The 21767-nt window shown below is 48.4% G+C and overlaps 2 protein-coding genes across 5 annotated transcripts; one reads left to right on the forward strand and one right to left on the reverse strand.

The window, feature by feature from the left end:
* Window positions 1–687: 687 nt before the first annotated feature.
* Elp5 (elongator acetyltransferase complex subunit 5) lies at window positions 688–13021 on the forward strand. 4 transcript variants are annotated; one of them, XM_052756556.1, is made up of 8 exons: window positions 688–851; window positions 1004–1064; window positions 1154–1234; window positions 5720–5940; window positions 9840–10021; window positions 11566–11661; window positions 11990–12090; window positions 12672–13021. In XM_052756556.1, the coding sequence occupies exons 1-8, from the start codon at window positions 806–808 to the stop codon at window positions 12784–12786; spliced, it is 903 nt and encodes a 300-aa protein (XP_052612516.1). In that variant the 5' UTR covers window positions 688–805; the 3' UTR covers window positions 12787–13021. The 4 variants fall into 4 exon arrangements, with proteins under 4 accessions (XP_052612516.1, XP_052612517.1, XP_052612519.1 ...); XM_052756557.1 differs by lacking the exon at window positions 1154–1234; XM_052756559.1 differs by lacking the exons at window positions 688–851; window positions 1004–1064; window positions 1154–1234; window positions 5720–5940 and adding exons at window positions 7036–7357; window positions 8026–8260.
* Window positions 13022–13145: 124 nt separating this feature from the next.
* On the reverse strand, window positions 13146–16920 carry Cldn7 (claudin 7). Its single transcript, XM_052756563.1, has 4 exons — window positions 14965–16920; window positions 14011–14175; window positions 13825–13909; window positions 13146–13734 (listed from the first exon to the last, which is right to left on the reverse strand). Exons 1-4 carry the CDS (start codon window positions 15182–15184, stop codon window positions 13572–13574), a joined length of 633 nt encoding a protein of 210 aa, XP_052612523.1. The 5' UTR covers window positions 15185–16920; the 3' UTR covers window positions 13146–13571.
* Window positions 16921–21767: the final 4847 nt, after the last annotated feature.

Consider the following 21767-nt stretch of genomic DNA (forward strand, 5'->3'; position numbering starts at 1 on the left):
CTGCCCCGGGAAGGGGGCGGGCGGGGGCAGCGGCGCGCGCTGGGCCACGACGACTCTTGGGGACTCTTGGGGCCTCTGAGCGCAGGAACAGGGGAGGAGGGGGAGGGGGAGCCGAAGGGCGCGGAGCGCTGGGCCGGAGTGGCCTCCCCCTCCCCGCGGTCGGGGTCTCTTAGCCGCTAAGGAGCGGGGCTGCAGGTCCTGCAGCTGGGCTTCCCACTCTGACAGGCGCCATTTTACCGCCCAAAGGGCTCCCTCCTCCTCGCTTCCCTCCTCCTCTTCCCCTCTGACAGCACTTCCGGTAGTGACGTGTAGTCACTTCCCCGGGATGGCTGGGCCCGCAACTCGTTCTAATGAAGGAGGGTAGAGTTAGGGAAAGCGGAGGGAGTCCAGACCCAGGGATGCAGCGTTGCGCACGCGCGCAAGGTTACTGCTGGGCGGGACCCGGAGCCAGCCTCCCGCGCTGTGGGCGGGGCCGAGTGACGTCATTGGCCCCCGGGTTCGGACTGTCTGGGGGAGTGGGGCTCGCGCGACCCCTATCTCCATCGCACCGACAACTGTTCCAACGGCCCTTCTCACCCCAGTCGTGGGGCAAGAACTGACTGAGGATGTCTTCTCTACGACTGGGTACAGAGACTCTGGAGCGCCCCCTCCGAGGGAGCCCCGCTGAGACCTCGGAACATAAAAAGGAAAAAAACCCCTCGTTCCAGACTTTGCGGGCCTTTAATGGAGGGGGGGGGAGGAGCAATCGTAAGTGCCCCGCCTCCTCGGCCGTGACGACATCAGAAAGCGTCCGAAAGCGTCCGAGATGCTGGACTCGCTGTTGGCCCTCGGTGGCTTGGTGCTTGTTCGAGGTGAGGAGTAGAGGCACGTGGGGGGAGCCTCGGGCCTGGCTGAAGGGGCGGAAGGCTTGAGGCTGCCTGGCTAGGGGTGGAAGTCGCGGTGGATTATGAAGCCGGAGACCTAAGGGCTCTGTCGGATTTAACACCTGCTTGGCTCTCTACAGATTCCGTGGAGTGGGAGGGGCGAAGTCTCCTAAAGGCTCTTATCAAGAAATCTGCACTTCGGTGAGTTTTCCTGCGGCTTCTCTTGGTCCTTGCGGGGAAGGGCACTGGTGCCCCGACTCTTCAACATATCCCCATCATCTTTGCTTTAGTGGGGAGCAAATCCACGTTCTGGGCTGTGAAGTGAGTGAAGAAGAGTTTCGCGAAGGTTTTGGCTCTGATATCAACAGCCGGTAAGTAGAAATTACAACGGGTTTCATTCCGACCACAGTTGATAAGGAGCGTCTATTCAGCGAAAGCGCAGACTCTCGGATTGTGTGGAAATGGGATCGTATGACTTGGAACACTAGAAATTATAAACAAGACTATCGAAGTTGTAGAGACTTTAGCCTCAACTGGCCGACTTGACTGGAGAAAAGGGATACAACAGTGATGAAGAGGAACATCATGAGACCATAGCTCACTAAACAAAACAGAGCAGTAGACTCATATTTTCTGGAGTAGACTGTAAAGATATTTTCCTGTACATAAGCATTCTGGCTTTAATGTTTGCAGGTTAATAAATAGTCAATCAAGAAACCGCAGTTTCTCTTATAGTGATGCCGTCATCTTTCATAAATATCCTTGCAGTTGCTTTGTTCTGGGTCTTATTATAAGGCTTAGGACTATAGACGCTAGAATTGAGTTGAAAACACAAGAAAAAGATAAAAGAGCGTACTAACTCCAAAGTGTAATAGGGTAAATTAACCTTTGGACACAAAACGTTTTCCTTTTTATTTTTTCAATCCTCAGAAAAGAAAATTTAGTTGTTGAAAAAAAAAAATGTGATCTCACAATAGCCTCCAACTCTTTATCAATCCTGTCTCATCCTCTGAGTGCTGTGATTATGTTACAAGCCACATTGAATTTATAAAATATCTTTAATAAAACAATGTTGTAAGGCCACTGTGGCAGTACACACCTGTAATCCCTGCACTCAAAAGGCAAATACAGGGAGATCTTTGTGTGTTCCAGGCCAGTCAGGTCTACATGGTGTGTAGCTGAAATGTTTCTCTGGCCAGTGGGGACACACACCCCACACTCCCACCCCCACCTTTGTGGTCCAACAACCACTTACAGAATAATAATTTAGAGGCTTAATATTATTTTCAAACTGTATGGCTTATGGCAGGCTTCTAGCAAGCTAGCTCTTTCATCCTAAAATAACCCATTTCTGTTAATCAATGTTTTGCCACAGAGCCATGGCGTTACCGGTCTGCTGGCGTCTTGCTCTACTACCCCAGCGGCTGTCTCTCTCTGTCCTCTCCTTTCTTCTCTAGGATTTCCTGCCTGCCTCTAAGCTGCCTTGCCATAGGCCAATGCAGCTTTATTTATCAACCAATCAGCAACACATATTCACAGCATGCAAAAAGACATTCCATAGCAATAGTGAGACCCTGTTTCTAAATAAATAATAAATGTAAAACAAATAAGATAAATCTAAAATTTTAAATGATGGTATCCTGAGACTGCTTTCATGGCTATATGCTAAAAAGACAAAATGACTTTAAATTTTTTTTGGATTTTTTTTTTTTTGATCTTATGTATATGAGTGTTTTGTCTATCTGTATATATGTGTACCATGGGCATGCTTTAGCGCCTGCAGAAATCAGAAGAGGGTGTTGAATCCTCTGGAACTGGAGTTATACATGATTTGAGCCACCATCAAATCAGGACCCTCTGCAAAAGCAACAAGTGCTCTTAACTACTGAGCCATCTCTCTAGCCCTTCAGGACAATATGATTTTCAAATGACCAACATGTCTACAAAGAGAATGATACAGTATGAAGACAGAAGTACCAAGTCTTTCATCCCATTTTCATTACGTGTAGAATCAAGTGATGAGGCAGTGTTTATAGCAAAAATGATCTTCAGATTTCTAATGGGACAGTTATGGCTAGTTTTTGGTTTTTCAAGACAAGGTTTTTCTTTGTAGCCCAGGCTGGCCTCAAACTCACAGAGATCCACCTGCCTCTGCCTCCTGAGTGCTAGTATCAAAAGCATGTGCCACCACACTTGGCAAAATTTTTTTAATTTTTTTTTTTTTTTTTTTTTTTGGTTTTTTGAGACAGGGTTTCTCTGTGTAGCTTTGCGCCTTTCCTGGAACTCACTTGGTAGTCCAGGCTGGCCTCGAACTCACAGAGATCCGCCTGGCTCTGCCTCCCAAGTGCTGGGATTAAAGGCGTGCACCACCACCACCCGGCTAATTTTTTTTAATTTTAAAAAAAATTAATTTTTAGATTTCTGTAAAAAAAAAATCTCAGATAAAACCAAAAAAAAAAAGCCGGGCGGTGGTGGCGCACGCCTGTAATCCCAGCACTCGGGAGGCAGAGGCAGGCGGATCTCTGTGAGTTCAAGGGCAGCCTGGTCTACAGAGTGAGTTCCAGGAAAGGCACAAAACTACACAGAGAAACCCTGTCTTGAAAGACCAAAAAAAAAAAAAAAAAAAAAAAAAAGAAAGAAAAAGAAAATAAAACAATAATAATAGTAAGATTAATGATAATAAATCACAGGGACTAGAGGGATGACTTGGCAAGTAAGAGTGCCTTCTACCCTTGCAGAGGACCTGAATTTTGTTCCTAGCACCTGCTTAGGGCTGCTCACAGCCACCTGTATTTCCAGCTCATGGGTATCTGGTGTCCTCTTCTGGTTTTCTTGGTTACCTATACTCACTTGCACATAATCACATACTCACATATATACATAATTAAAAGTGAGATAAGCTTTTTAAAATTATAAATTTATAGGGCTGGAGAGATGGCTCAGCGGTTAAGAGCACTGACTGCTCTTCCAGATGGCCTGAGTTCAATTCTCAGCATATATATGTTAGCTCACAACTGTAGCTCCAGTTCCAGGGAACCCAACACAGTTACACAGACATACATGCAGGCAGAACACCAATGCATATCAAATAAAAATATAAATAAATAAATTATAAATTTACTTTAGGGACTAGAGACGGCTCAGCTGGTATGGTATGGGAGTGCTTCCCTGGCATGCTCAAAGCCTTGGGTTTGATCCCTAGCATGATATAAACCTGTGTGGGTATACATCTGTCATCCCAGCACTTGGAAAGTTTAGACAGGCAGGTCAGCAATTTGAGGTCATCCTTGACCACATAGCACTTTTGAACCCCAAAACTAGTAATAGCAGCAGTTGAAGGAGCGAGTTGATCTTTAGGAGCATCAGATTACCTGAAGCTGGAGCTCTAGGCAGTTGGGAGCTGATGGGAACTGTGGAGATGAGGATTGGTGACAGCTAAGACAATCAAGAAAGGGTCCCAGAAGTTGAGAGTAATGGGAGTAAAAAGGTGGACAGTGTGTCTTAGCACTAGAGGACCTACTGGATGGTAGAATAAATAAACTCTGCCCTTTGGGTTATTCTGAATGGTGCATAATTCAGTCATAGAATCCAGGCTTGCATCAGCACTAACTGCAGGGTACTAATGGACTTGCCCTAAAGGCAAAGGGAACACCAGAATAACATATGACAAGGCATGAGAGGTCAGGTAGATAAAGAGGTCCCTGACTGTAAAAAGGTCTTACAGAGCACAATAGAGGTTTAGATGTTATGCCAAGAACAGTTGGGAGGAGAGTTAGTCACACCATGCCTCTTCGAAACACTAGTCCATTGGTTACCATGGAGGGAATGTAACAAAACAAGGCAGCCTGGAAGTGGAGACTAGTTAGGAAAGTTAGTGCAGTATCCAGGTTCACTCACTAGGTCAGTCTGTACTGAGCAAAACCAAGAGCTATGCTCAGACACTGGTGCTAGAACAGTGGATGAGACTAGCTGGTTTCCTGCTCTAGTAAATCGTAGAAAACAATGGAAATGACAGAGCTCTTCCGTGTGGCAGGACCCCGGGGGCGGGGGGGGGGGGGGGGGGGGGGGGGGGAGTGTTTTTGTTGTTAGGGTTGGGTTTGTTTTTTGAGGCAGAGTCTCAAAAAACATAGCCTTGGCTGGCCTGAAACTTGCTGTATATACCAGGCAGACCTTGAGCTCACAGAGAGCTGTCTATCTCAGCCTCCTGAGTGCTGGGGTTAAAAGCATAAGTCACCACTGTCCCACCAAGATTTCTTTTTTAATAATGTGTATGTGTGCGGATATGTGCACGAGTGTGAATGCCCATGGAAGTGAGAAAAAGGCATCAGATTCCCCTGAAAGTCCAGTAATAGGCAGTTGTGAATCTACTAGGGACTGAACTCCAGTCCTCTTCAAGAACAGTATACACACTCTTAATTACTAAGCCAACTCTCTAACCCCCAGAAGAGGAGTTAGAACAAATGTCAAAAAGGACTTTAAAGGGTAGAATTCCTAGTTAGGTGACCCTGGACGAGGTCCAAAGTCAACCTTAGAATTAGGTTATGAGACACCAAAGTCTGCCGTCAGTTACTAAATCCTTTCAGTAATTAGCTTTCACTAATATTTAAGGTGTTGGTGAGAATTGAGGGGGGGGAAATTTCCAAAAATCAGGAAGAGGCAGGTGGTGGGGTGGCATACGCCTTTAATCCCAGCACTCAGGAGGCAGAGGCAGGTGGATCTCTGTGAGTTTGAGACCAGCCTGATCTACAGAGTGAGTTCCAGGATATCCAGGGCTGTTACACAGAGAAACCCTGTCTGAAAAAATAAATCAGGAAGAAGTTCAAGGTTGTAACATGTCTTCTGTTCTCCCTTTCTAGCCTGGTTTACCATGACCTCTTTAAAGACCCTCTTAACTGGTCAAAACCTGGTGAAGCTGTCCCTGAAGGACCTCTGGGGACCTTAAGGGCCATGTGCAGAAGGACGGATCCTGGCCCTGTCACCATTGCTCTGGATTCTCTGAGCTGGCTCTTGCTTCACCTTCCCTGTGTCACACTCTGTCAAACCCTGCATGCTCTGAGCCAGCCACGTGTCTCCCCAGGTGAGCTTCCTCCTTTCGTTAGGTGCCCTCATAGAGCTCTCGCCAAAGAACATCACCCCTTCCTTTCCACTCCAACAAGAGGTACTAGGGATCTCCAGTCCCATATTCTACCATCTCCTGAACTTTTTAGGGAGAATTGGGAGATGGAGTGTTGATTGTTGGAGATTTGTTGTTTTAAGACTGTGTTGTTAGCCGGGCGGTGGTGGCGCACGCCTTTAATCCCAGCACTTGGGAGGCAGAGGCAGGCGGATCTCTGTGAGTTCGAGGCCAGCCTGGGCTACCAAGTGAGTCCCAGGAAAGGCGCAAAGCTACACAGAGAAACCCTGTCTCGGAAAAAAAAAAAAAAGACTGTGTTGTGTCTAGCTTGACATGGTGGGGCACACCTTTAATCCCAGCACTCAGGAGGCGGAGGCAGGTGGATCTCTGAGTTTGAGGACAGCCTGGTCTACATAGTGAGTTCTAGGACAGCCAGAGCTACATGGTGAGACCCTGTCTCAAAAAAGAAAAACAAGGGGCCGGGCAGTGGTGGCCCATGCCTTTTAATCCAGCACTTGGAAAGCAGAGATAGGCGATCTCTGTGAGTTTGAGGCCAGTCTGGTGTATACAGCAAGTTCCAGGACAGCCAGGGCTACACAAACCCTGTCTTGAAAAACAAAAGCAAAGAAAAAACTTGTATCTTTGCGAGTATACATACCCATGCCTGTGATTATATGCATATGTGTGTATGCAGGTTCATGTACCTCTGCAAATAGAGGCCAGAAGAGGGAATTGGTTGCCTTCTCTGTTACTCTTTGTCTGTTTCTTTGAAGAAGAGTCTCTCCCTGAACCTGGGACAACTAGAATGTTATCACCTAGGCTGGAAGCTAGCAATCCCCAGCTGTCCCCCTTGGAGCTGGGGTTAAAGCGTGTACCAGGACACTGGGCTTATTACATGGGTGCTGGGATCCAGATCTGGTCCTTAGGATTGGGAAGTAAGACCCCTTAAATGCTGAGCCATCTCTCCAGCCTTGGTGCTAGAACTGTACCACCACACCCAGGTAAGAGAGGTACAAGGGTTTTGTTTTAATTTTCTTTATGTGATTTTTTTTTTTTTTTTTGGTCTGTCTGTCTGTGCTGCACATTGTGGGTGCCGGGTGCCTGCAGAGGCCAAAAATAGGGCACTGGATCCCGTGTAAGTGAAGTTACGGGTGGTTGGTTGTAAGACACCAAGAGGTTGCTGGGAATGGAGCTCAGGTCCTCTGAAGAACAACCAGTGCTCTTCCCTGCAGAGCACCTCTCCAGCCCGTCACTGTTCTGCTTTGTTCTCTTTATGTACCTGTTGTTCTGTGGGTGGTTCCGTCTCTAGGTCTCCACCTTCTTTGAATGTAAGGTCTCATATATTCCTTATGGCCAGAAGAATCAACGCTGCCCTCACCTGGTATGTAGCCAAAGATGACCTCAAACAACTTTTTTTTTCCTGAGAATTTTATGTTGTCACAAATTACATCTTTATACATTATGTGCTCTTTTTCTACATTAAGTCTCAGTGTACTGAGACGGTTTCTTTTGTTTGCTTGGTTGGTTTTGGTTTTTTGTTGTTACTGTTTTTGAGTTTTGGTTTTGGTTTTTTGAGACAGGGTTTCTCTGTGTATCCATGGCTATCCTAGAATTCTCTCTGTAGACGAGGCTAGCCTTGAACTCACAGAACTCTGCCTACGTCTGCCTCCCCAGCTCTGGGATTAAAGGTTTCTTTTTTTTTTTTATTATTTGAATAATTTTTTTAAAAATGTAGTTAAGTCATATTTCCCTTCCATGCGCACCTCAAATTCATGGCTTCTTTTTCTTTAATTATTGTTACATAGATCTATATTCCTAATTATATAACTATAGGCTGTTCAGTTCATATAATGTTACTTATATGTGTATGATTTCAAGGCTGACCACTTGGTATTCTGTAACAAACTGGGGGGCTTTTCCCTTGGGAAGATTGTTTCTCCCACTCAGGATTCCTGGTTGCCTGTAGTTGTTTGTCTAGAGGCCCTGTGAAATTTTTTTCCTCTTCCATGTTAGCATGTCTGATGTCTCCTTTGTTTGGGTCTTGTTTAGGCAGCCATGTTAACGAGACTTGACGGGTATAGCTTCTCTGACATTGCTAGAAGATGAAATCTGAGAGAGAGGACTTGAGAGATGGCTCAGCGGTTAAGAGCAGTCGCTGCTCTTCCAGACGCCCTGAGTTCAATTCCCAGCACCCACATGGTGGCTCACAACCATCAGTAATGGGATGTGATGCCCTCTTCTGGTGTGCATGAAGACAGAGCACTCATAGACATAAAATACAGGGGTAAATAAATCTTTAAAAAGAAAAGAACTTCCTTTTTCTCCGGCTCTTACAATCTTTCGGTCCCTCTTCCAAGATGATCCCTGAGCCTCAGGTTCAGGAGTTGTGTTGTAGATAAGTCAGTTGGGGGCGGCCACCACACAGTCACTTGTTCTCTGCATTTTGGTCAGTTATGGTTTGCTGTAATGGTCTCAGTGCAGCTAGATCCTGGTGACGGATGTACAGGATCTGGCTGGGCGAAGAGGTTGGATCGACCTTGAGCTTCTGATCTCCTGCCATTGCCTCCTGAGGCTAAGTGTAGGCCTGTACCACCATGCACAGTGAGTGTATATGCTGCTGCTTGTATACCAGGCAGGCATGCTTAATAACTGAGCTCCATCTCCAGCTCCTCATTCACTTATTTTACAAATACAAACATAGGGCAATGTCAAGTGCAGTTGTTTTTGTTTTTGAATTTCTTTTTCTTTTCTTTTTGTAAATTTTATTTAGTATGTATACAGTGTTCTGTTTGCATGTTGGCCTGCAGGCCAGAAGAGGGCATCAGATTTCATTATAGATGGTTGTGAGCCACCATGTGGTTGCTGGGAATTGAACTCAGGACCTCTTGAAGAACAGTCAGTGCTCTTAACCTCTGAGCCATCTCTCCAGCCCCTCAAGTACAGTTTTAAATAATGGAAAAATCAAGACTGACCTTACAACTGGGCCATTGCCTTATAGAGGCTTGTTCTCATAAAAGACACGAAGAAGTAAACCTGGCTGGAAGTGAAGCTCTTCACCCTCTTCTGGCCTCTGGACACCCACACACATCAATCAAAACAACTCATTTTTTTAGAAATTAGACCTGACTGTGGAAAGATACACACTTTGAATCCTAGCAGGGGTAGGCTGATCTCTTATGAGTTCAAGACCAGCCTGGTCTATATATTGAGATCCATGCCAGCCAAGGCTATCTAGTGAGGCCTTGTCTCAAAAATAAATGAGTAAATAAATAAATAAAATGTGCCAAATTGGGCCAGCCAGCATGACAACTTAGTGGGTAAAGATGCTTCCTACCAAGTCTGAGGACCTTTATTCAACGCTTGAGTTCCACATGTTGGAAGAAGAAAAGATTTCCAAAAATTAGCCTGTGATCTCCACAAGCATGCCATGGCACATGCACACCATGGAACATACACATGTATACATAAACACCCATAAATGTAAAAAATAAAATGTGCCAAAGTGTTTGGCAGAGTGTATCACACTGTTAATGTTCCCAGAGAGAAAGGAAGACACTACCTGATAACCACAACATACAAGCAGCTCAGTAATTGATGAGGCTGCAAAGTTTCCAGACATGCTAAAAGTATTCATGTCGTGCTGAAAGATAGAAGTCAGTGGTCCCTTGATCAGATCTGAATTGGATAATTAATTGTGGGCTAGTAAAGGCACAGAGCAGTATGGTGGGATAGTAAGATTGGCCGAGGTAGGTCTAATTGTGATAGGATGTGGCCCTCTCCTTTCTTAGCTTCACTGTTTACTCCAAGGTCTTCAGCTCAATGCTACTTTGTGTCTTCATGATCTCATTTCTTGTCCTCTCCAGGTGCTGACTCCGTAGTAGAGCAGGCACGTGTGCTGGGCCTGATCCATGAAGATCTTCATGGTCCCGGCCCCACTGGAGCGCTGAGCACCCTTGCTCACACAGAGGTGACTCTGAGTGGTAAAATGGGCCAGACTTCAGCCTCCATCCTCTGTCGAAGGCCCCACCAACGTGCAACTTACCAGGTCAGGAAAGACAACAGAGAAGACTAGAGATTAGGATCAGAGAAGGGCCACTGTTTAGCCAGAGTTTCTATTGCTGTGATGAAACACCATGACCAAAAGCAAGTTGGGGAAGAGAGGATTTATTTGGCTCACACTTCCATGTTGTAGTCCATCATTGAAGGAGGTCAGGCCAGGAACTCAGAACAGGGCAAAGAACCTGGAAGCAGGAGCTAATGCAGAGGCCATGGAGGGGTGCTGCTTACTGGCTTGCTCCTCATGGCTTGTTCAGTCTGCTGTTAACATCCAGGACCACCAGCCCACGAGGGACCCCACCCACACAAGGGATCCCCACCCACAGTGAGCTGGGCCCTCTCACATCAATCACTAATTAAGGAAATACCCTACAGCTGGATCAGACAGAGGAATTTTCTCAATGGAAGTTCTGTCCCTTCAGATGACTAGCTTCTGTCAAGTTGACATGAAACTAGCCAGGACAGGGAGCATGACAGACGGGGAGCAATACAAACTGATGTCACTTACAGGACAGGGGGCATGACCAGGAGAGCGGTACAAACTGATGTCCACTTACAGGTGGAGGAAGGAGAAGCGGCAGTTCCAGCGTACCTAGTAAGCTCTAGGACAGCCTGGTCTATGTGAAACCTGAGATTCTGTCTCAGGAGAAGCAAGGAAAGCTGATCTAATTACTTGTGTGTTGTTGATTTGTTTGATTTCATTTTGTTTGGGTCAGGGTCTGACTCTGTAGCTAGCCCTGACTAGCCTAGAACTGGATTTTTTTTTTTTTAAAGACTTTGAACCTACAGAGATCCACCTGCCTCTGCCTCCCAAGTTCTGAGGTTAAAGACATGTACCACCAGGGCTGGAGAGACAGTTAAGAGCACTGACTGCTCTTCCAGAGGTCCTGAGTTCAATTCCCAGCAACCATTTGGTGGCTCACAACCACCTGTAAGGAGATCTGGTGCCCTCTTCTGGCCTGCAGGGATGTATGCAGGCAGAATACTGTATACATAATAAGTAAATCTTAAAAAAAAAAAGACGTGAAGCTCCAGGCCTAGCATCCTGTTTATACGTTGTGGTGCTTGGAGGATCAGACCTAAATCCTTAAACATGCTCAGCACACACACACAGTCGTTGAGCTGCATCCCCTGTGATTTCTGTCACTTTCCTCATTCAGTCCTCAGATACCCTGTGAAGTGATTGTTTTATCTTTGTTTTTTTAGACTGGAAAATAAAATCTAGAGATGTTAAAATTAGTCACTTGCCTAAGTTAAATAAACACCAAGTGAAATACCCAGGATTTGAACTCAGGGTTGCTCAACTCAAGAACCCATAAACTAGCCAGCCATGGCGGCACACACCTTTAATCCCAGCACTTGGGAAGCAGAAGCAGCCACATCTGAGTTTGAGCCTCACCTGGTCTACATAGTGAGTTCCATGACAACCAGGGCTAGAGAGATCTGTCTCCAAAAACTTAAAGACCCTGTTAATAACCAGTTAAGGATGCTGTCTTATAGCAAATAAATGAGGGTATATGTTTTCTTCCCTAGACTTGGTGGTTCTCCATTCTTCCTGACTTCAGCCTGGATCTCCGTGAGCGGCTTCCCCTCCATTCTGAACTACACCCAGATCCTCACACAACCCAGGTATCTAAAAGTAGCAGGGCCAGAACAAGGGTGTGAGCCTAGAGTCTGGCAAGGGAAAAAGTAAAGCTGGAGATTAGCCAGGCAGTGGCAATGCACACTTCTGACACCCTCACAGTCATATATGCGGGCAAAACACCAGTGAACATAAAATAAAAATTATAAAGGAAAAAAAAGTGCCAGACGGTAGAGGCAGGCAGATCTAGGACAGCCGGGCCTGCACAGAGAAACTCTGTCTCAGAAGGGGAAAAAAAAACACAAAAAACGTAGAGATGTTGGGGGTCTGGGGTTGAAAAGTAGAACTGATCAGCAACAGCACTTTTACCTACAGGTGGATCCCACGACTCATTTGACCTTTAACCTTCACTTATCCAAGAAAGAAAGAGAAGCCAGAGACAGCCTCACTCTGCCTTTCCAGTTCAGCTCTGAAAAGTAAGGTTGGGCTGGGATCTCAGCATCTGGGTCACAGAAAGGTGGGGTGATGACAGGTTATTGATTAACCTCAAGATTTTATAGGGGCTGAAGTCCACCTCCAGAGACAAGTCTAGGGAGTGGCTCCCTACCCACCTATACAGGATTCCCACAATGATAGAGGACCTCTCTGTGCTTCTCTCCAGTAGAGCTAGGGGCCTGGCTGAGCCGGACCAGATGGGGAGACGGCCCTTCTCCAGGCCCCAGTGCCAAAGCTAACGTCTGTGGGTGTGGCAAGCGCTGATTGCCAGGGCTCAGGAGCTGCTCCTGCTCTGTGCCTGGTGTGGGTGGATGGAAACCAGGGCTGAGGAATCCTTGCCTTCCAGCTGCTCAGGAGTTGGGTTTTGTTAGAGCGGTACAAGACAATCCCCATCGCAGGACCTAGTGGTGCTTGAGCTCTCAAGAGCCTTGGAACTTAGACCGAGAAAATGACACAGAGACATGGGATGGGTCACCTAAGCGAGTATCACTGTCGCCTAGAAGGCACTCTCCAGACCTGACTCATCACCTACCCTCATCATCATCACATCTTCCTTCCTCAGACAGCAAGCTCTGCTCCGCCCTGGACCAGGCCAGACAACTAGCCACATCTTCTATGAGCCAGATGCTTTTGATGACGTGGACCAAGAAGATCCAGATGATGACCTAGACGTTTGACTAGACAAATGGAATAGGAAGACTGTGGCTCAGAACCGTCCTGTTCGCCAGGGACCTCACCTGGTCCCTCCCTCCCTGTTTTGCTGTGTCTGTGGAGGGCCTGTCCTGTGAGCCAAGGAGTACCATATAATTGGGGCAAAGAAGTGTGGTGAGAGCATAGTGTATAGCAAGAGGATAAGAACCCCCTCTTCCCATGCCATTTCTAATAAAAGAGATGTATGTGTACATATATAAATTGAAAAAGCTCCTTGGTAACTCCTTAAAGAGTAGATGTTGGGGGTTGGGGCTGGTGAGATAGCTCAGCAGGTAAAGGTACTTGCCACAAGCCTGATGACCTGAGTTCAATCCCTGGAGCCCACAGAAAGGTGGAAGGAGAGAACCCACTCCACAAAGCTGTCCTCTGACCTACACACACAAACCCATATAGCATTTGGCCACACAGGATAAAGAGTTTAGGGGAGAATAGATAATACCCTGAGTCTACAGTCAAGGCATTAGGCCTAACAAAATGGGGACTAGAGGCCTAGGGGCCCTGCTGGCGCTATAGTGCCAACTCCTGTTCAAGGAAGGATCTGAGTGTGAAGAAATGAGGCTTGGAAAGACACCTGATTTCCAAAACTTAATTTTTATTACTGTACAAAAGCACACCCCCATGTTTTGTCTTCTCCCAAGCCCTCCCCTCCCCTAGATGCACCCCCCCCCCCAACCGTACATGGTGTTCAGGGACGGAGTGACCAGGAGGCCTTTGTCCCACACCTCGCACGCAGGCTGAGCACCCCAGCAGCTCACACATATTCCTTGGCAGAATTTGACTTGGGGTAGGAGCGGGGTGCACGGTATACAGTGCTGTTTTCACTACCAGGACAGGAGCAGGAGAGCAGGGCACCTCCCAGGAGGGCCAGAGCAGACCCTGCCCAGCCAATAAAGATGGCAGGACCAAACTCGTACCTGTGGAGAGAAAGGGTTGGAGTCAAAACTCGGGTCTGATGTCCTCCTCCCTGTCCCAAGGCTACGGATTTGTCTCCCTAGAAGACTTACTTCGCATTCGTGGGTGTATAGGGGTTATAAAACTCTGTGATAATGTCATGTCCAATCCAGGAGCATGCTACCAAGGCAGCAAGACCTAGAAAAAGAAAGATTCTGGTATTGGGTGTCCAAACCAAGACCTCGGCAGTGATCTGGGAGGAAGAGAGCCCTTGGTCCCACCTTGGACCTGTGGCTCACCTGTCACGATGAAAATGATGCCTCCAGTCATGGCTATACGGGCCTTCTTCACTTTGTCATCTCCCCCACAGTTTGTACACTTCATGCCCATCGTGGCGACCAACATGGCGATGAAGCCCAACACTATGGACACCACCATTAGGGCTCGAGTGGCCTGTAAGGCCGCTGCAGAGGAGGAGGAAGGAGAAGGTCAATGCGGAAATGGTAGCCTTAGGATGGCGCCTGCCGAAGTGCTGCACACAGCGCCGACTAACCCCGGGACCGCAGTGTGCCAGTTGGGCTCCACCGCCAGCCTGGGGCCCCCTCGGTCCAAGACAGACCTTGGGCAGACAGTTCCCGCCCCCACCCCGCCACCGCGGCCATCCAGCGCCCCGCCCCGCCCCGCGCTCCAGAACCCGCCCGGGGCGCCGAGGTTTCGATGAAACCGCGCCAGGTAGGGGGAAGGGAGAAAGGGGGCGAAAGGGAAGTGCAGGTGGCGGCCAGGCCCTCGTTTGAGCCACACCGACGGGCGCGTGTCTTAGCTCTGCCCCCGCTATCGAGGCCACCGGGTTTGTGGCTTCAGCTAATCGGCGGATAAGATTAGAAGCCACAAGTACGGTCCCACGTCTAACGAGGGCACGATTCTGCGGCCCTAGGCACCTCCGTCCGGGTCCCCCTTTGTCCCGGAGAAAGAAGCAGGAGAAGACAGAGACCCATGGACTGCCCAGGGCCGGGGGTGAGGGGTGCCTTTTCCCAGGACTCCCCCCTTCAAGCCGGGCAGAGGGGTGTGGGCCCACGTGCCACTGCCAGATCCCAGGCCCTCTGTCTCCCGGTCCCACCGACTGGGCTCAAGGTGTCCACTTCCTCCTCCCTGGCAACCCCGGGCTCCAGGCCGTGCGGCCTCAGCCCAGCCCCACACCTAACCCCGCCACCTTGACTCCGGGCACGTCCGCTCCGTCGGTCTCACGGCCTTACCCGGCAGGGCGAGCACCGAGTCGTAGGATTTGCAGCTTGACAAGCCAGTGCTCTGCGTGGAGCACTCCATCCAGAGCCCCTTGTACATGGCCTGGGCTGTGACGATGCTGCCCACATACGAGCTCATCCTCCACTGCGGAATGGCAGTGCTCACTATCAGGCCCACCCAGCCAAGCACGGCCATCGAAAAGCCCAGCAGCTGCAGGCCCGCATTGGCCATTTCCGTCTCAGAAAAGATGGGACGCGCCGGGAGGGCGACCCGACAGTAAAACAAAATCTGGGAAGCAACACAAAGACAAAACAACAAAAACTGGATGGAGATTTAAGTCACCTAGAGATAGGAAAAAGATTTGCTTTCGGACGGTTAACTGCAAATCTTGTTAACCGAGGTAAACACAAATCGTCCCCTCCGGTGAAGCGACACTCTCACAGCACAGGGAACCGGCTTCGCCCGAAGGACTGGTTCCAGACAAAAGAGGCCCCCGAAGGCCAGGCGGGGTTCCCTCCGGCGTGCTCAGAGACGACCCAGAGGAGCGGAGGGGCCGTTCGGGCGTGGCCCCCAGGAAGAGTGCGGGCCCCGGGCCCCGGGCTGCGGTGCACGGCAGAGAAGAGCTGGGCCGGGAGGCGGCAGGTGCGGGCGAGCAGGTGCGGCGCACCTGAGTATATGTAGGGCGTCGGGGACGCGCCCCCGCAGGCAACGGGAGCGCGGGAGCCGGGGCGGGACCAGAGGGGCAATCGAGGGTGACCTGACGTCACCGAAGGGACACTCACCTGAACCGGAAGTCTGGGCCCCCACCCCCTCCTTGTCCAGGTGAAGAGGAAGAAACCTGAGCGCCAGTGTCACGCCCCTTCATTTGCCTGGCCCTAACTGCTGATGGGAAGTAGGCGAAGGTTTCGCACAAGTCCCTGGGGTCGCAGTCCCCTGCAGGCTCCGGGTGGCCCCTTCCTCTCTTCTCCATACAGGTGCGCCCCGGTTGCTGCGGAGCCCGTCCCCATAGACGCCCCTGGGAAGGCCCCTTGCCACCCTTTCCCTGCGGGTTTCGGCGCGCACTGTGCGCGCACTGTTTGTCTAGCCCGACTTTCACCTCCACTCCTAGCTCCTTTTTCTTCAGTCTCCTACCATGGCCTGCCCCGTCTTCAGGGGTCCTAACCCAGGACGGTAAAATCACCCGCGCTACAACCTTCAAGGAATTTCTGCTGCAGAGATGTGGTCTAGCGACCCTCTGGGTCACTGCTCAAGCCCTCCGCGTAGTTACGGCTCTCTAACCGCCCACATGCCATCCCAGCCCTAGGTAACAGGATTTAATACCTGAGCTGCCTGTCAGTGTCTCCTCCAACATCAAGGCTCCTTCTGCCTGAAGGGAGAAAGCACTGAGAGCCTTTGCAAGGGCGCGGAGTTGGGCAAGGCCTAGGGCAGAGTCTCTGCCACGCCCAACATTCCCCTCCCGGTGTCATTTCAAACCTGCCCTCCACTCTCCTCAACTGCTTCCCCAACCACACATTTCCCTCCTCATTCTGAGCTTCCAGGGGCCTATCTGTGTGCCCCTCTACGCCCCCTCCCACCCACTCTAGCATCTGACTCCCCAAGGTGGTCTTTGGCTCACCCCTTAAGAGCCCTGTCTCAACCTTACATTCCTTCCTGCTTTCCCAAACTTTGACCCCATCCCTCCTCCCAACGCGACTTCCAGGCTTCTCATTCCTCCCTTCTGTATGGTTACCTCCTCCCCGACTTTCAGTCCATGGGTCCACCCTCCAGATCCTGTAGTCCCATGACCCGATGTGCCTGTCACCGCCTCCCCAACCCTTTTTACCTCTTTCTCCCAGGCTGCCTCTCCTGCGACCCCCTTCCCCCTCTCAGACCGTCACTCAACTTTCTTACTCTTGCTATTATTTATTGATCTGGGGCGAGGGTAGGGTGGGGGTGGGAGTTCGAGACAGGGTTTCTCTGTGTAGCCCTGGCTGTCCTGGAACTCGCTCTGGAGACCAGGCTGGCCCTGAACTCACAGAGATCTGCCTGCCTCTGCCTCTCAGAGTGCTGAAGGCTTGCCCCCACACTGCCCGGCTTCCTTGTTATCTTTTAGTCAGTCCCTTTACCTTTCCCACATCCTTCCCCTTACACATTTCTCTGTTAATCCGCCCCTCATTTATCCAATAAACATATTTAAAGATCCTTCTTGTTCAGCTAATTAACCTGCCTTTGTATAAAATGCAGACCTTTGTGAACGCTCTTATTTGTGTCCATTTTTGACCTTTTGATTTTGGTTTTGTGGGGTGGTTTATTTTGGTTTTGGATGGTTGGTTGGTTAATTTTGAGACAGGATCTCACTATGTAGACTAGGCTAGCCTGGACCTTACAAGAAAGTCACCTGGCTCTGCCTCTGGAATGCTTCAATTACAGAGGTGAACTCCTATGCACAGCCGAGATTTTTTTTTTTTTTTTTTTTTCGAGACAGGGTTTCTTTGTGTAGTTTTGCGCCTTTCCTGGAACTCGCTTTGTAGACCAGGCTGGCCTCGAACTCACAGAGATCCGCCTGGCTCTGCCTCCCGAGTGCTGGGATTAAAGACGTGCGCCACCACCGCCCGGCGAGATTTTTTTTTTTTAAAGGTTGCTTTCCCGGCGAGATTTTTTTTTTTAAAGGTTGCTTTCCTGATTGGATATGGTTGGTGCATGCTCTTGGAAGACTGAGGGAGGTGAACAGACAGTTTAAAGCCAGCCTTCCAGAAGAGCAGTGGCTACCAGCTCTGGAAGTCCATGTTTCTCATTACCCCTTGTTTGTATATCCAGCAATCATTGTCACAGCCACAGGCCGAGCTGCTATTACCTGGAGACTACACCTGCCCCCAGACCACTCTCCCTGATTCTGCTCTTTCCTAAATTCACTCCCCAGAGTACTCTTTCTGTATACTTAAATCTTGCCATTCTTTTCAAAAGGCCACTCAGTGGGGGGGCTTAAGAGATAGCTGAGGAATTAAGAGAGTTTACTGTTCTTTCAGAGTACCAGAGTTCAGTCTCCAACATCCACATGGTGATTCACAGTCCTCTGTTACTCCAGTTCTAGGTAATCCATTGACGCCTCCTCTTCCTCCTCCTCCTCCTCCTCCTCCTCCTCCTCCTCCCTCCTTTTTTTTTTTTTTTTTTTTTTGTTGTTGTTGTTGTTGTTTCTTTTCGAGACAGGGTTTCTCTGGCTGTCCTGGAACTTACTCTGTAGACCAGGCTGGTCTCGAACTCACAGAGATCCGCCTGCCTCTGCCTCCTGAGTGCTGGGATTAAAGGCGTGCGCCACCACCTCTCCTAGAATCATCTTCATCATCATCATCATTATTATTATTTTACTTTTTCAGCTTTTTGAGACAAGGTCTTTGTAGCCCTAGCTGTCCTGACTATATAGACCAGGCTGGCTTTGAACTCACAAGAATCCTCCCGCCTCTGTCAACTGAGTACTGGGATTAAAGGAGCTGGAGTTTACCAGGTAGTGGTGGCACATGCCTTTAGTCCTAGCACTCTGGGAGGCAGAGGCAGCTGGATCTCTGAGTTATAAATTCGAGGCCAGCCTGGTCTACAGAGTAAGTTTCAAGTCAGTCAGGGCTACACAGAGAAACCCTGTCTCAAAAAAAAAAAAAAAAAGAAGGAGGAGTGTGTCACCATGCCAAGTTCCAATGCCTCTTCTGACCTCCTCCGGCTCCCACATACACTCAGATGCATACACATAAAAATAACGAAATAAATATTAAAAATAAAAATCAGTCAGAGGCCGATTTTCTTTTTCTCCATTGTTGTGGTTGAACCCAAGTGCCTCACGCAAGTGTTCTTGCCACTGAGCTACACCACCCAAGTGGCACTCCCGACTACTGACAGATCTACCTTCTCCCTCAGCTATACTGACCTTCTCTCTGTCCCCAAAACGTATTGTGCATGTTCTACCCCACGACAGCACCCTTTGTTCTCTATGCTTGAGTGCCCTCATCCATTTACCCCACCCACCTTCCTTACCCAGCTAACAGTCATCCTTCAGCATTTGGTTCAACTCTCTTCTAGGAAGCCTGGCCTGACTACCCCACCCACGCTGAGTCAGGTCATCTGCCCAGGGCTCCCCTGGTTACCTGTACTTTCCTTTCAAGACTCTTATCATAGTCTGAAACTACTTTTGTGTGTTTATGGATTGAGTATCAAGTTCCCTGCTGCACTGTAAAGTATAGACGTGTCTAGATTTGTATTACCAATGAGTGAATTCTGAAAACAATCTTCATCCACTGCCCCTTCTGTGATTTCTGAGTGCCTATAAATGTACTGGGCACTGTAATTAACCCTGGGGATATACTGGTAGACAAGACAGATAAGGACACTGTGCTCATCTGGTTTATTTTCTACCAGAAATAAAGGAGGAAGCAAGGCAATAAAGCCATAAACTGCTGCTTGTTTTGAAGGCAATGAAATAAGGTAATGTATAAGGTTGGGTCCAATCTCCAGTGAGATCGGGGAGACTTTCTGAGCAACTGACTGTTAATGAGTCAGTCATGAGGGAATCATATAAGTAAGGAGAGCAAGAGCAAAGGCCCAGTGTTGATCACCTCTTTGGAATTCAGTCATCGATTTGAAGCAGGATTATGTTTGTTTTGTTTTCTTTTGTTTACTTTCTTTTGAGACATGGTCGTGTTTCGTGGGCCAGGGCAGCCTGGACTTCATGACTCTCCTGCTTCCAAGTGCTAGAATTACAGGTATGAACCACCATGCCTGGCTTTTTTGGTGGTTTTTTTTTTTTTTTTTTTTTTTTTTTAGGTTTTTCCGAGACAGGGTTTCTCTGTGCAGCTTTGTGCCTTTCCTGGATCTCGCTCTCTAGACCAGGCTGGCCTCGAACTCACAAAGATCCGCCTGCCTCTGCCTCCCAAGTGCTGGGATTAAAGGTGTGTGCCACAGGATCTTACCATGCATGCCTGGCTGGCCAGGCGCTCGTTATGTAGGGTAAGATGGCCCCAAACTTACCACAGCATTCTTGCCACTTGCCTTTCTGGTGCTGGGATTACAGGCTCAAGCCATCAGGCAAAAAGGGATTTCCTTGTTACCAATGTTGATATTAGGAGCTAGAAAGTCTTTGCTGTTGTGGGTGGTATCGTATATTTAACAGCATCCTGAGATCTAATGATGTTAGTGAGATTAGATGTCACCAGACCCCTCTGCCACACCTCAGGATGACACTAAGCTGGAAGTGGTGGCTCACACCTTTATTGTTTCATCTTGGGAGGCAGAGGTACCAACTGTGGCACACTCTAGCTATCCATCTGGGTTCTTGTGTTCTTTCAGTCAGTGGTTTCCTTCGGGTATACCAGAGGGAGGGGGTGAAAAGCACAGTGATACTCACTGGTGACAGAGTTTGTTAGCTGGACAGAGGAAGGTGAGTGGGATAAATGGATTAGAATACCCAAGAAACAGAGAGCACTTTAGTAGTACAGAGCGTGCATAGCATGTTTTAGAGACAGAAAGTAAAGAACGAAACAAACTAACTAAAAACTTTAGAAAAACTAATAGAAGAGCTGGGGAATGTAGCCAAAGAGGATCTCTGTGAATTCAGGGCCAGCCTGGGCTACACTGCAAATTCCAGACCAGCCAGGACTATATAGTCTCAATAAATAAATAAATAAATAAATAAATATTTAAAAAATAAATAAAGTCACCAGGTGGCAGTGGTGCATGCCTTTAATCCCAGCACTTGGGAGGCAGAGGCAGGTGGATCTCTGTGAGTTTGAGACCAGCCTGGTCTACAGAGTGAGTTCCAGGACAGCCAGGGCTACACAGAGAAACCCTATCTAGAAAAAACAAAAAAAAGAACTACTACTCTAGTGTTACCAGTGAACATCACTGTGGATTTTTTCCCTCTCTCTAGTAAACAGTTAAATGCAAGAACCCAAGAATTCAAATGGATGGGTAGCTGGAATGTACCATAGTTGGAAATTTGTCAAAAAGCAGGAGAGGACTGGAGGAATGAGTTTGTGCTCTTCCAGAGGATCCAGGTTTGAATCCAGCATTCACAGTGTGGCTCACGACTGTCAATAATTCCAGTTCCAGGGGATCTAAAGCCTTGTTTTGGCTTCTGAGGCCACTGAATGCACGTGCCGCACAGACATATATGCAGTCAAAACATCCGTACACATTAAAAAATCAATAAAATAAACAGCCAGGTGTGGTGGTACATGCTTTGATCTATTTTGCACTCAGGAAGATGGACCTCTGTACCATCAAGGGCTACACAGTAGGACTCTGTCTTTAAAAAAAGAAATCTTGCCGGGCAGTGGTGGCGCACGCCTTTAATCCCAGCACTCGGGAGGCAGAGCCAGGCGGATCTCTGTGAGTTCGAGGCCAGCCTGGGCTACCAAGTGAGTTCCAGGAGAGGCGCAAAGCTACGCAGAGAAACCTTGTCTCGAAAAACAAAAACAAAAAAAAAAAAAAAAAAAAAAAGAAATCTTGCTGGATGGTGGTGGCACCCCTTTAATCCCAGCACTGAGAAGGCAGAGGCACGTGGATCTCTATGAGTTCAAGGCCAGCCTAGTCTACAGAGCAAATTCCAGAACAACCAGGGCTACAAAGAGAAACCATGTGCATACAGGCTCCAGTGTGTGTGTATGGGTGTGTGGTGTGTGGGTGTGTGTGCTCACACGCCGAGTGCACGTGCATATGCAGGCACATAAACACAAACTAATAATAAAACTTAATAAATAGAAAAGAAACTAAATAAAATTGATAGAAAGACCATTAGAACCAGCAGGTGTATTCAGCAAGGTTGCTATACAAGATCAACCTACCAAACCCA

This window comes from Peromyscus californicus, unplaced genomic scaffold (assembly GCF_007827085.1).
Source record: "Peromyscus californicus insignis strain IS unplaced genomic scaffold, ASM782708v3 Scaffold_3__1_contigs__length_106647218, whole genome shotgun sequence".
Lineage (NCBI taxonomy): Eukaryota > Metazoa > Chordata > Mammalia > Rodentia > Cricetidae > Peromyscus > Peromyscus californicus.